This window comes from Papilio polytes, unplaced genomic scaffold (assembly GCF_000836215.1).
Source record: "Papilio polytes unplaced genomic scaffold, Ppol_1.0 DF823691.1, whole genome shotgun sequence".
Classification (NCBI taxonomy): Eukaryota; Metazoa; Arthropoda; class Insecta; order Lepidoptera; family Papilionidae; genus Papilio; species Papilio polytes.
The window spans coordinates 1,637,962-1,653,256 of record NW_013525513.1 but is presented as its reverse complement, the minus strand read 5'-3'; the positions used below and the strand labels follow the sequence as shown (position 1 = coordinate 1,653,256).

The window sequence follows — 15,295 nt, the reverse complement described above, 5'->3', positions numbered from 1 at the left end:
TAGGATTTTTTTTTATTGTGCATTTTGAAGGCAGCTTGCCTCTCGTAATTACGACCGGCGAATCAGCCTAGATTGATTAGCGATAACTTATAAATAAAATGAATGGTGGATAAAATAAAAGTCAAATATATGAGAATCAGTATTCATTTTATACAGCAGTAACCTACCTAAACCTTACTGATGCCATTACACTTAAATTATAATACGAATCTGACTCTATATATCAATAAAAAATCTGTGAAAATAATATACTAATATATTTCGTTTAAAAAAAAAACAGGCGCATTATTTCCATCAAAATAATCTGGAATTTTACTAACATTATCAATACACAATTTCATTATAGTAGTCAAAATGAACAGATTCATTTCGTATTGGAATAACACAACTTAGGGCCAAGAAACTTGTCAATTGCTAATCGCTTGGCGTTTATGTACAAAATTTAAATGTTTCTTTAACACAACAAATGTTCAACTTCAATATGCCACATCACCAAAGTCTATAAATATAAACGAGGATACAATATAAAATTGGTAGAATTATAACCATTATCTGTACATACAAAAACAGTCCCGCACAGAGCACTTAAACTAATTTTATTAAATGAATAGTTTTATTAACTCTACCCAATAAAGTAACATTTTAATGTTTCTTCACAGATTGATATACAAGTAGAAAAAATATACATTACTATTAGTACTTTATAAGATGACGCCTTCGTTCACAGAATACAAGGATCCGTGTGATTTCAAAACGGCCGCAGGTTTATGAGGATCCTCGTGAACACTGATGTATATTCTAAGTCAGCTAGTGACTTTATTGTGAAATCTGAAAAAAAAAATTCAGTTATTACTTTAAGAACCCTTTCAAACAATTATTGAAGCTCTAAAAGCCACATAACTTATATTCTCATACGTTTTGATTCTACTAACGATACCATTAGTCGAAACTCAATTTGTCTATGGGGTTTGCTTTCTGAACGACTAAGTCCCCATCTACATAGGCGCTTTTATAAACCGCATTATAAAAACGTTACAATAGCACAAATGCATCAATGTTTATATTTATACGTAAGGGTTTTTAAAGTGTTAAGTTTTTTTATTACGAAGTGTTGCACTTCGAGCGCTAGACAAATGCAAAACAGTGATTTTCAAACATTCGTATGCGTGCACTTTAAAGGGCAATGTATATCCGTACATACGAAATAAAACACCGTAGTGAAAAGATAATGTTGTAGTTTATTCCTATAACTAGCTTTCGCCCGCGACTCCGTACGCGTGGAATTAAAAAAAAAACAAAAGTGAATAGCCTATGTGTCCTTCCAGACTATCCACTACATTTATACCAAATTTCATCGAGATCCGTTCAGTCGTTTAGGCTACAAACTAACAAACATCCATCCATATATTCATCCATGCATCTAAACTTTCGCATTTATAATATTAGTAAGATAACTACGGCTATGTATGGTGGTAAGCACACGCGAACGTGGTAGTGATTCAACGTGTACTAATTTAGTATGTTCATCGCGTTATAATGGTAAAAATGCTTAGTCGGGAAAAACATGTATTGTTCGGTATTTACTGCCTGTACGGTGTAAATCTATCTGACAGTGGAACACTGGTGATGTTCGTGACTGTACCTTAGCTGGTGAGCAGCGCGATGTTGATCTCCTTGACCATCTTGACGCGGTGCAGCATCTTGGCTAGCGCGGCGCGGCTGAGCGGCTGCGTGGAGTACCACACGGGCGAGTCGGGCACGCACGACCGCTCCGGCTGCAGGTAGAACACGTCGTTGCGCGTGCGCACAGACTCAGGACTGCAAATATTCAACACAAACAAGTTATTTAAAGATCTGATATGTTTTTTTTGTAACTTTTTTATCAGTTTCAAAATACTTAATCGTAATATATTTCTTTATGTAGACATTAAATGAATTGTAATGAAGTACTGGGTAAGGAATTGGCTCCTGTGACACAGGGCAACCTACTTTACTACTAAAGGAGCCAAGACTTCCATGAAATGTATTCAAAAGAGACAATAAATAAAATACTCTTTAAAAAAAACTGATAAGAAAATCGGCGCAACCCTAGGTCAACGCCATAGACGTTGTCGCTATGATAGCTGTCAATGTCATTCAGACGTATTAGAATAGCGCGCCATTCTGACAAGAGGTGGGCTGAGTGTTAAAGTTAATTACGGGTCTACAATGAAATCAATGTCCTTCGATACATTATTTTTTTTTTATTTTTTATTTATTTATTTAAAAAAACCAACAGCGTACATATATAAAACACTTAAACGTTGAGTATTATGTATAGTAAGGCCAATGACAGGTTTTTATTTATAGTTATAAAAGTATATAATTCAATGATAAAGAAAACTATAAAGAATCAAAAGAAAAAAAAGAAAAAGAAAGATTATAGACTAGCTATTCCTAAGCAGTTTCATTTACATGATATTATATTGTACATAACTTTTTGTATTTGTTTTTATAAAACTGTATTTAATTGTTTAATTTCGTAAAACTCTATATTGCGAATATAGGTAGCAAGTGAATATTAAAAATAATTAAGAAACTTACCATTTTGATATATAAAATTCATACAATTTCACAGGACATCTGAGTGGGTTATCTTCATTTTCTTGTTGTTCATATACTTTTTTCTTTCTTGAATTCGCTTCTGTAAATTTATTTAAAACTTTAACATTTTGACACAGAAAATACTTCATCGTATTATAAATATTATAGCACAACTCTTTATTGATTGGGTTTATAAAATTTTTACATAATAAGTAAAATGCAAATAGGACTGGTTATATAAATCATATTTTTCTCTAGATTTTTTTTTCTCAAGCGACTGGTGGAAGTTCATATTTATAAAATTAACTATATCTTTGTTATGTAATATACTTACCTAGCGCAGACTGGGGCGGGTAGAATCTTAGCAAGACATTCCTGGATCCTGGCATCTTGGCCTGTCCGGGCTGGTTGGGGTTGCGTTTCCAATGCTTCATTATATGCGAGAATGATAGCTGCATGTGTTCATCTACAGTCTGCAAATGTGATTCAATTTATTATCTAAGTTGTCTAAGGTCAATCTTTCCTCTATGTAAGCTATACTAATATAAAGAGGAAAGATTTGTGTTTTTGTATGTACTGAAATATTTTCTCACCAATAGATAGCTATGTAATCACTGAGTAACATAGATTACTATATTTAAATAAAACTAGCTTTCGCACCCGACCCCATCCGCGTAATATCCGCGAAATAAAAAAGAAACGTAAGTAGTCTTTGTGTTCTTCGAGATTATCCTCTACATCTATGCAAAACTAGGCCACGAACATCCATCATCATCATCACCAGCTCATTATACGCCCCCACCGAGGAGCTCGGAGCCTACCCTAATAAGGGGTGACTGGGCAATAGTCAACCATGCTGGCCCACTGCAGGTTGGTTGACTTCACACATATCTTTGAATTTCTTTGCCGATATGTGCAGGTAGCATCGCGATGTTTTCCTTCACCGTAAGAACGTCGGGTAAATTATGTACATATGAAAATTCGAAAAATCGAAAATCACATTGGTAAATGGCGGGATTCGAACCCAAGTATAGATTGGTAAGATATCTGTGGTCTAACGTAAATCTATATGTAATATAAATATAGTAAGGCAAATAATACTTACCACTAAATTAAAATGTTTCGTATTAAAGAACATAAGTGTGGACAGCAGTACGTGAGGCGAGTGCGCGCCGAGCTGCTTGCTCTCCCACAGGTGCTCCTCCTCCACTCTTGTTACAATATATTCTGAAATTTATATAATTATTAACTACAGCCTTACTAATATAAAAAACTAGTCTACAGGCACATTAGTTGCTTTCTATCTATACTAATATAAAGCATTTTTTAATGTTATAAGATGACAAGCGAGCAAGCGGCCAACTAAATCCGCCGCACCAAGACGCACACAGGAGGAAGTTTCCCCTTCCTATGAGTCTCCTCCAAAAATGTCAAATCCACTATTCCTTCTCAGTCATCTTAAGAAAAGGTGAAAATAATATACTCTTATATAATCTTAAGGAAAGGGGCTAAAATTAGGCCTAAATACATGCTTTGATTTGTTTTTTGATGTCAGCAATCACAGCAGTTTTTTTTTTAATAATTCATTTGGGTTATAAATTGGAATAAAATGTCTCGCGGAAAGGGAAAAAACTACAAACCAATAAGAGCAAAGCAAGATTGCCATGGTAACGGTTTTGTTAGCCAATAGCAAAAGTCTTTTTTGTCATTTATGCATTTGAATTTTGACATTAGCAATAAAAAATTTTACACACTTACGTGAATCGTTGTATAAAACTGAAAACTTCCTCGCGACTTCGTCCAAACAGTCTGTAAACTTCTCATAATATGGATCCGTAAATATATTGTCTATTCTGCCATTTTCAAATAAGTATTGTTGAATTCCTGTAACAAAAATACATACATTAAAAATCAAATCTATAATAATATTATAAAGAAGATTTGTATTTTTTGTATGTATTGAAATAACTCAAAAACTAATAAGTTTATTTCAAAAATTCTTTGCCTGTTAGAAAGTTAATATATTTGTAACATTTTTTTTTTTTAATAGGGCAAACTCGCGAGCAACAGCTGGTAATTTATAAGTTTAGTCGAGATATTTATCTAAAACATTAAAGCAATGATAATTGAGCATATATAGGTAAAGATACATGCAATTAGTACTTACAGTTTATCTGTAACTTTTGAGTTTAACTGAACAAATGTTAAAAACGGCTCAACTCACGCTTTTTTCTTCCGGTGACGGCCGTCACCGGAAGAAAAAAGCGTGAGTTGAGCCGTTTTTAATTAATTTTCGCTTAAAGTAATGTCTCACGATAGTTTAAACAATTTAAATGAACAAATGTTGTGGGCTTAAAAATATACAAGTGCTTCTATGTGACTACCCGCAGAAATGTTTATAACATGTAATATTGAACATGCCATAGATAGTATAAACGATAGAATACTAACCTAAAACCAAATAATAAATAGTATCTGGTGCGTATTCACTGCCGTTAGGTTTGCGCACCTCCTTCACAAACAAACACAGCGAGTAGTTGAGTTCATCAGCCGTAAGCTGTAAGATCTCGGACTTAAAGGGCTTGCGGCGTATAGAACTCTTCTCTATCTCCGCGTTCTTCGTCATCACCCACTGCTTCCACGCGTTCACACCGAATGTATACTGAAAGATCGATAAAGAAAAGTAAAAATTTCTAGCAATTTCCATTTGAACCGTGACACCGCGAATAAAGCTTAAAGATATTTCTGTTAACAAATAATAATTTAATTAATTACATCCTAACCAAGAATATAAATATGTCGTGGGCGCTTCAATCATCTTATTTATAATGTTGTAATGTTCAAAGAAATTAGTTCCATCTTTTTCCGCAGTACGGCAGATTTTTTAAATTCATGGTTGGGGTTACACATTCCCGAAGAGAGGAAAGAAGCGAATGCTGGCGTTTGCACGTGTTGAACATTGAATGGGCCGTAAAACACACATCAGACATTACTAGCTCACTAGTAGATGATGGCGATGAAGATGAAGATGAAGATGAAGACTTGTTTATGACTACGTGCGTACTTCGAGAAGTCTTTGTATGCGGAAGGCAGTGGACAAACAAAAGCTGATTATGATGATGTCAGAATGTGTAGTGATATACCTTGAGGCACATGTTGGCGTCTGGTTTCTCCACGGGCTCCCGCGGGGGCTCCGGCGGCGGCGGCGCGGGGTCTGCGCGGCGGCGCTTGGAGCGCGTGGCGCGCGCGGGAGGGGGCGCTGCCTCGGGTGCCGGCGCGCGCTTGCGGGGCGCCGTCGCCCGCAGCGCCGCCACCGCGCGCTGCTGCTCTAGCACCATCATCTGATGCGCGTGCATACTCTCGCCTTCCAGACCTTGATAAATACAATTTAAATGAGAAATTATGACGTTTCACCTAGACAATTTTATCTATATCAGGCTGTAAAACTGATTTAAACATTATCTACGGTTGTATTATATAAAGAATGAATATTAGATGAACGGATAAAATCATACCGAAAAAGTTGTCTTTATATTCACCACATAAAAAAAAAACCATAAAAACATACAGACGAATTGAGACCTCCTTCTTATGGGAACTCGGTCAAAAACTCAATGTCAACCAATGTGCAAAACGGAAAACCAAAATGGAAAACGGTTAATATCGAAAATAAGGAAGATAAAATCAACATAGTCTTCAAACACAAGGTAATAAAATAGTAATTCAGTGATGTTAAAACACTTATTCCGAATTAGAGTTAATTCTATACTAAATAATGACCGATTCCTTACAACATTATGATTTCAGTTAGTAATGAATTACGATATGTTGTCCATACCGGGCATACCGGGATGCGAGCTGGGTGTGATAGTATTCGCAGTCATCGCGGACTCGAGGTCTACCGGCTGGTCCTCGTACTCAGTGGCCATCTTGAGCGCCATCTGCAGCATGTCCTCACCGAAAGCGTTGTTGCCGTCTATACCGGCCACGGGACTGAATGTGTCTTCTAACAACAAAAACAGACACTATTAGTGATTTCGTTTACACAAACCTGGTTGGAAAACAGAGATTTGAACTTTATAAGTTTGAAATAAGGTTTAATTTAATTCTACACGTTCTATTAAATGGAAAACTTGTGTAAAAGTAAAATTATACCTTATTTCGATCACATATAGCTCAATTTTGTTTGCGATAAAAATCTGCTTTATCAAAATTTGTGTAACCATTACAAAATTAAATTACATATTACCAATTTTTTTTTATTCCCCGCAAGAGAAGTCGATCGCAAAAGCACTATGAAAATTCAAAATTAAATCTATTCATATAAAATTCTTACCATTATCATCATCCGTATCTGAATCGCTATGATCCTTCTTCTTATCACCAGCCACCATTTCCGCCATCATCAGCAGTTCCGCTTCAAATGGATCCGTCGGCATTTTATCATGAATCTTATTGATTTCCTTCATAATACCCTTTGCTGAATTTCTCGTTGTCGGTATGAATACCGGAGTTGGTATCGGTAACGGAATTGGTACGGGTATCGGGAAGGGTAAAGACCACATCGCACACGGTACGGGTACATAAATAGGTACTGGAATGGGTATTAGTATTTTCCGTTCTAAACTTGAATCAGTTTGACATTCCTTTGTACAAGGATGAGGCCGGCATGAGACACCTTTTGACACCATCATAGGTTTCGTCATAGTAGCTTTGTTGGCGACTTCATTTGGGGGTAATGTTTTCACTATAACGTGGTTGTATACTTTGGGGGGTGGAGGCGGGGGCGGAGTTAAGGGTTTAGGTGGCGGGGGCGGGGGCGAGGGCGTGCGGGGCGTGGGCTCAGGCTCCGTGAGTGGGGCCTGTCCGGAGCGTTTTAATTTGGAGCGTGCGTTAGACGCAGCCGCGGCTGCAGGTTGTGGGGGCGCCAGAGACTGCACATTCGATATAACCGGCAATGACGATGAGTTTCGCTGGATATTTTTGGCAGCTGCAAGAAATTATGACGAGTACATTAATTAAAATGTTGAAACATATATTACACAATCACAATGCAAATCATAGTAGTAAGATAGGATGCGTGATTGAATAATAGAATTCAATTGAAATATTACCATTTTGCTGATAATATTGTTGATTATCTATGGATTTATTTTGACAATTAGTGTTTAAATTGACGATATAAACCTGTCTGTTTTTAAAAAGTCTATGAATAATCATAGATAGGCTATAAGGCCTTACAAAGGTCAAATAATTTAAAAGGCTTATTATAACCTGTCACTTCTATTAAATTCTATTATAATACTTTTCAGTACTAGTTAAGATGTTATTTAAAGGTATAATTACCATTTTTAGACGAAGGATATGTTCGTCTGGGCGCGCCGGTCGGTACAGCCTTAGTCTGTTCTAATGCTTCCCCTGACACAAGTGGAGGGTGTTTTGCGTATTGACCCTGGAATAAAAAGAACACTTAAATACTACAAACTATAATTACTTATACCAATATTATGATTCCTAAACTTAAGGTGAATGGATGGATGGATATTTGTTACTATGTATCTCCAAAACTGCGAAATTAATCTTGGTGATATTTAGTACAGGTGTAAAACATGGTTTAAAAGAACCTATGATCCCGGAAATGTGTGGATACCCCGCAGGATACCTTTGATTTAACTATTACTTGATAAAACCACAACGGTTTAACACATCTTATTGGAACTTAGCACAGATATAGACCAGTCTAGAAAAAATTCAACTTTTCTTCTGTGCAAACGGAGTCGCGGGTAAAAGCTAGTAGTATATATTGGTAAAAACATTTACCTGGAATGACATAACACATTGATATGTACAGAAGTTCCTCACTGTAGCATCTGACATTGTTAAGTGGTACTGTGCTAACGAGGTTCGTTTACACATGTCACATTTTGTTCTGAAATCATAATGATAAGAGTTTTAATCCATTTTTAATAGAAAATTACTTACTACACACTTTTTTACACTTACTTACCTTCTGGAAGAAACAGCATTAACCGATACTTGATAAAGATTCAAACAATTTAGTGAACACATTAAAACTATCTGTCCGTTTGTTTGAACACGTCGTATCATGTCGAAATTGTACTTCTTCACTTTACACCAATTACACGGTACTATGTGCCGAGAGTTGCTGATGTACACGTTCATACAGGACTTGGTGCAAAAACATTGTGGGCTAGAGTTCTCGTAGATCGTAAACGATTTTGGTATTTTTCTTTCAAAATATTTTTTACACCAACAACATTGATCTGGAAATGTAAAAAAAAATTATATCAACACCACATTAATATTAAAAATGGGACTGTTGAGATGAATAGATGGGTTTCAATCACAGCATATTTTTTAATAACTCTTTGTTTAATAAAAAGCCCTACACTTACGATACGCTTTAGGCTATACATTTTCACGCTATTATACTTAAGGGGTAAATAATTTGGAAAAAAACCTTCATGTGGGAAAGGGACCATAAACTACAAGCTGCCAATAATAAGGAAGCAAGGTTATTATAGTGATGGTAATATTGACACTTGCAAATAAAGTTTTTTACAATTCCAAGCAGATGAATTTGCACGGGAACAGCTAGATAGTTTATAAATTTAGTTATATTAATAAATAATAACTCACCTGGGAAGATATGATTTACAAATTTGAAGGCAGCAAAGCAAGGATCGGAGCACAGCCTCTGTGACACACCATCACTGATCTCCACCTCGATAGTGGTCGCTTTACGCAGCGCGCATACCGCACACTTAGCCCACACTGGGGCAGGGACCGGGTTCTTACTCATATGATCAAACTTTTCTACACATAATTGCGAACAAAAGTCTTTAAACTGTCCTTTATCACCCACAGGCGCTAGAAAACCTTGCAAACCAGCCGATATATCCTTTTGGCAGTAGCAACAGATTTTCAAGGATTTTTTAAATTCCTCTAAACAGGTGGAATTACAAAATTGACGGATGTCATATCCAAATCTAACGCAGTATTTCCCTAAACTAGTATGCTGCACGGCGCAGTTGCAATTTGCACATCTAGCTCCGATCTTATTCTGATACCGTCCCAAACATACTTCATTACAAAAGTCCATCGTCTCCCAAGTCAACATCCTTTCTTCGGATGTCAACATTAAGTAACATTGAGTACACGAACGGAGAAATGTTCGTTGCCTTTCATCTTTAGCTGCTTGTATCATAGCGGGAGTCTTATTTTGTACCTTATATGCCTCATCCAAATATTTATCTGTTGCATTACTTATTACTTTTAATTTTAACAATGGTGGTTTCATCTGCGAGGTATTTGTTTGTTTAACTTTTGGCACAGGACGTTTCTTTACCAACACATATCTACCATTTTCTGAATCATTTAAATTTTTAACACAAGCTTGGTCACAAATGAACTGTGTAATTCCATACTGTGACATAGAGAAGGAACTTTTTTTCTTCTCATGACACACAAAACAAGCTTTTTTTAATTTTGTCTCAGTTAGTACTATTTTTCTTCGTTTTATAACATATTTGTCCTGTTCATCTGCCATCATGCTGTGTAAGCAATTTATTGAACAATAATTTGTGTCTTCTCCGTCCAATTTGTAATAGAAGTAGCATGTTTTATTTTCTTCACATTCTGAACATGTAAGTGACTCTGGATTAATTTCTTCAACAACATAAGTAGAGTCGGCAACCGGAGCTTGTGTCGGACTTTCTGATAGAAAAGATTTTAAACAATCTTCACTACAAATATAGTCTTTATCTTCATTGTTTGGTAAATGGTAAATGCAGTCTTTTTCCACATTACACTGAAAACAGGTTTTTGTTTTAGGTTCAATTTCTTGAATAGTATTCAACACATAACTGCTAGCATCTCCTGATTCTTCATTTTCATTTTCCTTATCTGGAAAATAAGTAAGTTATGGCATTAAGTGGGAATATAAACACCCTGGCAAGAGTACTTCAATCGTCTTCTTCATTACCTTACTTACTAATGATAATTGTAGTGTGCAAAGGTATTACTTTCATACTTTTTTGCATTATATCTAGGGTTTTTAGCTTTTTATTTGATTTACTATAAAATAGATTGCGTATTTTACATAAACATTATATAAAACACTATAGTAATCAAACATATATTTATGAATACTAAGATGGAAGTATGTGAATTTTGATTCCAAGGGTTGAAAGTAATTTCTTATTTAAAACTATATTTATTTCCTTTTAGTGCACTTAACAACTGTGTGACACATAAATTACCTCCATTTTCTTGAGAGGGGTCATCATGTTCATCTTCTACTTCAAGTCCTGCATCTCCCGCCTCACTGTTTGTTGCCTCCTCTGTGTTATCATTCTCCTTCTCTACTTCTGTTTCACTCTCTTTTTTAGGTTCACTCTCTTCTGCTAATTCTGCAAATTCTGCTAATTCTGATGCAGCCGCTACATTGGAAAAAAATATACAATAATTTTATTATTATTATTATTGACTAACAACTATGTACCAACATAAAATAAAAGAAATCATTGTTCAGATATGGTTATTTTGACATGTAGATATCTTATTGTGTATTGCTGTAATAGCGTTTTGGACAATAAATCTACACTACAGTTCTGATAAAATAATAGAAGTATAATAGTACTGGTTACCCTCAGCCTGCTTTCTTTTCTCAGCAAGAACCTTCTCCGCCTCAGCTTTATCTGCTTCAGATATCTCCCGCTCAGTGTCAGGAAGCAAGCATACCTCTTCATCAGCACCTGGCTCTTCACCAAGTTCTGCTACACTGTCTTCTAGTGATACATCTTCTAAACAAAATAATACATGACCATAATTAACATTTATCTCTTACAATGAAATAAATTGAATGTCCTGTCTAATATAACTTCAAGCTTTTGCTAAGTAAATAAAGAGACCATAAATTAACTTAATTAGTTCAAAACTTTAATTAAGTTAAATAAGAGTAACACTTATAATACTAAAATATTGGTAAACATGTTAGAAATTTAAGAAACGTTAACTTGTTAAATGTTAATTAAGTGGACATTAAAAATGAAATGAATACCTGCATTATGTTCATCATCTTCATCTACAGGATTATCAGCATTGTAGTCATCATTATCATCATCCTCATCTAATACATTAACAGTTGCTTGTGTTGCTGTTTCTGAAGTTTCCTGCACTGAATCATTTTGTTCCCTCAACAAAGTATCAAATGGATCAAGTGCCTGAAAAATAGACATTTAATTTTTATTAACATATAAGGATATAATACCTACTTTATAATGAGTAAAAATATCAATAACATTCTATTCTGTCCATTAGTATAGCTTTAAAAGATTATACACGATTTTTTTATTTTGGCTGTTTTCTCAAAGAAAATGTGCAAAAAACATTGATAATTCATAGTTTTATATATCACAAACTATCTTACTAATGGTGCAAATTGCCCCAGTAGATTTTACGCAAATCAAACATACAAAATTATAAATCTTTCAACTATATAATATTAGTCTAGATTTCAATTTTCATTTGAGAAATTAACTTACAGTACCTGAGTATGATCATCTTGGGGTTCATCAATTGATATATTTGGGGCAGTTTCAAATTCCGGCTTTCCGACCTCATCTTTTTTTTCATCCCCATCATTGTCTACACAGTCTGTTTTTTCACTCATCTCATTACTATCTGCTTTTTCATCTTGTGTATCTGTACTTTCTTGTGAATCTGTTCTTTGTTCTATTACATCTGTATTCTCTTCTTGCAAACCTGTACTTTCTTCTTTAATATCAGTGATTCCTTCTTTATCCATTTTTTCCTCTTGTTTTTCTGTTTCTTCTATTTGTGAATCTATACTATCTTGTGATACAGATTCTGATGGTGTTTGTGGTATATTCTCATTTTCTGTATCATTACTTCTGTCAATTGTACTCATTTCATTTATTTCATTGTCTACTTCTTCAGATTCTTCTTTGTTTTCTGAAAATATATTTTTTTACAATTAAACATTTGTTTTTAAAAGTATTATTTCTTGTGTATATTAGACCACTCCTGCAAAAATTGTGTTTAACTTCAATTATATGCAACAATTACACAAATGTCATAAAACTCCTCAGATAACTGTCAACTTTAATGCTATAAACAACCCTGTTAACTTTAAGATAAATAATCCACATACATGGGCATTATTCTGTGATTGTAATATTATAATTACTGTGAATATTAGAATTATGTGAGAGAAGTAATGAACTAAGCAATGGTATTGCTCTAATTTTTTTCTCCAACACCAAGTAATTAAAATAATCTTTGGGTTGATTTTACCAAATATTGTTGCAAAAAACTACAGTGATGAGCGGTTTACACTACACTAGTACAGTTGGTCAGTAGCACTCTGATTGGACCATCAATTAACTGGCAGAGTGTAAACACTTAAGGAGCTTGCTACTGTTCTACTGTATTGGCCAAGTGTGAACCGGGCATTAATGTACCTTGCTCCACAGTACTGCTTTCTTCATTACCTAAGGGCACTATATTGTCTGTCTCACTAGATAGACTGTTTTGCACACAACCTTCTTTATCACTGGGCAAATGGTCCACATGATTTGGTGGTTCGTTTGTAATTCCTAGGTCACTAACACTATCTAAATCACTTTCTAATTCTTTTAAGTCACTTTTTACATTTTCACTAGTTATATTTTCGTCTATTGCAGTTTCCGTTTCTTTTGAATCATCGTCAACATTACTTGTACCATCTCCGTCGTCTTTTGGACGACATTCCAACACCGTAGGAACTTTTTCATCATTATCCATGTTTCCAATCTTATTGGAATATTGGCCTCAAAGTTCTACATATATCTGAAAAACAAAAAAATAACAATTTACATACTTTAGTACGTCCACATACAATTCTAAACCGGTGATAATTTTTAGGTTATAATGCTCCACGAATGTACAAAGTTTGAACAATTCAGTATTATTATGAACATTGAAGAATAATCTTCAGTGCAGTGTTATAATTACCAGAAAAACAAATTAGTGCATTACAATGAACTACTACAATACTAATGACGCTATGCGAACATACAGCCACATAATCCCGCGCTTATTTGTTTCTGTATTTTTTGAAGCTCTTTAATTTCTCAAAGTTTATAATATAATGAACTGTTTTTAACAACTCCTGCAGATACTTAATATGATTATATATATTGTTTAAAACATTATCTTATGATTTTGCATCTTCCTGGATGCTAGCGACAATTTCTTTGTAATTAGCGAAGAAACCAAACGTCACTTTTCAGGAATAATAGAACTATAAGGTTAATGCATTTTTAGTTGTATACTTTTACAGAAAACTAGCAAATTTTTGTTTTTCACAAATTGTTTGTACTCACGTGAAAGAGAAAATTAAAACAGATCACTGGAAAGCACAACAAACGTCCACCATATTGAAATAAACCTATCAGATTTTTGTTGCGGATGTTAGTGTTTAAAACAAATAAACTTCTTGTAAGTAATTTTGTTAAGCATTAATAAAACAAAAATATGTCTTTTATTTAAAAATAAAAACCAAGATTAAAATTAGTTGGTTAGCCGCTCTGTTTTATTTTTTTAAATTCAAATAGATTATGAAATGATCAATGTTGAGAACATTTTATGTCAATGTTGGTAAAAACGGCAAAATCCAGATAAAAAATAAAAAAAGCGTGAAGTAATACTTTATAACGCATAGTTTTACCTTTGCATGTTCTTTTTTCATTTTTTTATTTTAAAAATAAAACCTAACACAATAATATTTTATCTTATCTTTCAACTTTCAACGCGCTAGGCGGACATACCAGATTACCCAATTTAATGTACCAGAACGATAGTGGTACAGCCCAAGTACAGCTTGCAAATATTTTTGTTGTTTAATAGACTGACTCGATTTGCTTATATCCCGCCGAATATCCCGTGCGGTGACACCTTTATGCCGGAAATCCATTTTCGTCAGAGATCAGTGCGTATGACACTGCAATCTCTCGATATCAACAACTCGAGTGGGCCTGACGGTATTCCTCCCATTGTGCTTAGGACATGCGCTCCTGAGTTGGCACTCTTGTTCTCGAAAGTCATGGAAACGACCATTAATTGCCAGCTTATGAGGTACCTGGAGGAGCACCAGCTGTTAAGCGATTCTCAGTACGGTTTTCGTCAACGTCGCTCAGCTGGTGATCTTCTTGCGTACCTCACGCATAGATGGTCGGATGCAATCGAGGGCAAGGGTGAGGCCCTAGCAGTTACTTTGGACGTGGCCAAGGCCTTTGATCGGGTGTGGCACAAAGCACTTCTTTCGAAGTTGCCTTCCTACGGGCTGAACGAGAAACTCTGCGCCTGGATTTCCAGCTTCTTGTAGGGTCGGAGCATCAAGGTCGTTGTCGACGGTGCATGCTCTGACCTGAAACCAATCAATGCTGGTGTCCCACAGGGCTGTGTACTGTCTCCCACCCTGTTTCTTCTGCATATCAATGACATGCTGCGAATACGCAGCATTCATTGTTATGCAGACGATAGCACTGGTGATGCACTGTACACGGCCCGCGCTAATGTTTCTCGGGCCACTGCCGATGAGAACCGGAACAAACTTGTGTCTGAGCTGGAGACCTTCTTGGGTTAAGTCTCGGATTGGGGTCGACAAAATCATGTCGATTTCAATCCT

General features: G+C 35.3%; 1 protein-coding gene across 2 annotated transcripts; it reads right to left on the bottom strand.

Annotated features, from left to right (window-relative positions):
* On the bottom strand, window positions 1–14,176 carry LOC106104235 (zinc finger MYM-type protein 3). Of its 2 annotated transcripts, none has more exons than XM_013284214.1 (20): window positions 13,992–14,176; window positions 13,089–13,455; window positions 12,155–12,579; window positions 11,666–11,828; window positions 11,253–11,408; window positions 10,866–11,045; window positions 9,244–10,509; window positions 8,591–8,867; window positions 8,404–8,512; window positions 7,930–8,035; window positions 6,920–7,573; window positions 6,422–6,589; window positions 5,727–5,956; window positions 5,035–5,245; window positions 4,342–4,467; window positions 3,689–3,810; window positions 2,918–3,056; window positions 2,584–2,683; window positions 1,643–1,818; window positions 1–828 (listed from the first exon to the last, which is right to left on the bottom strand). In XM_013284214.1, exons 2-19 carry the CDS (start codon window positions 13,408–13,410, stop codon window positions 1,644–1,646), a joined length of 4,929 nt encoding a protein of 1,642 aa, XP_013139668.1. In that variant the 5' UTR covers window positions 13,411–13,455; window positions 13,992–14,176; the 3' UTR covers window positions 1–828; window position 1,643. The 2 variants fall into 2 exon arrangements, with proteins under 2 accessions (XP_013139668.1, XP_013139669.1); XM_013284215.1 differs by having other exon boundaries at window positions 6,431–6,589.
* Between the last annotated feature and the right edge of the window lie 1,119 nt (window positions 14,177–15,295).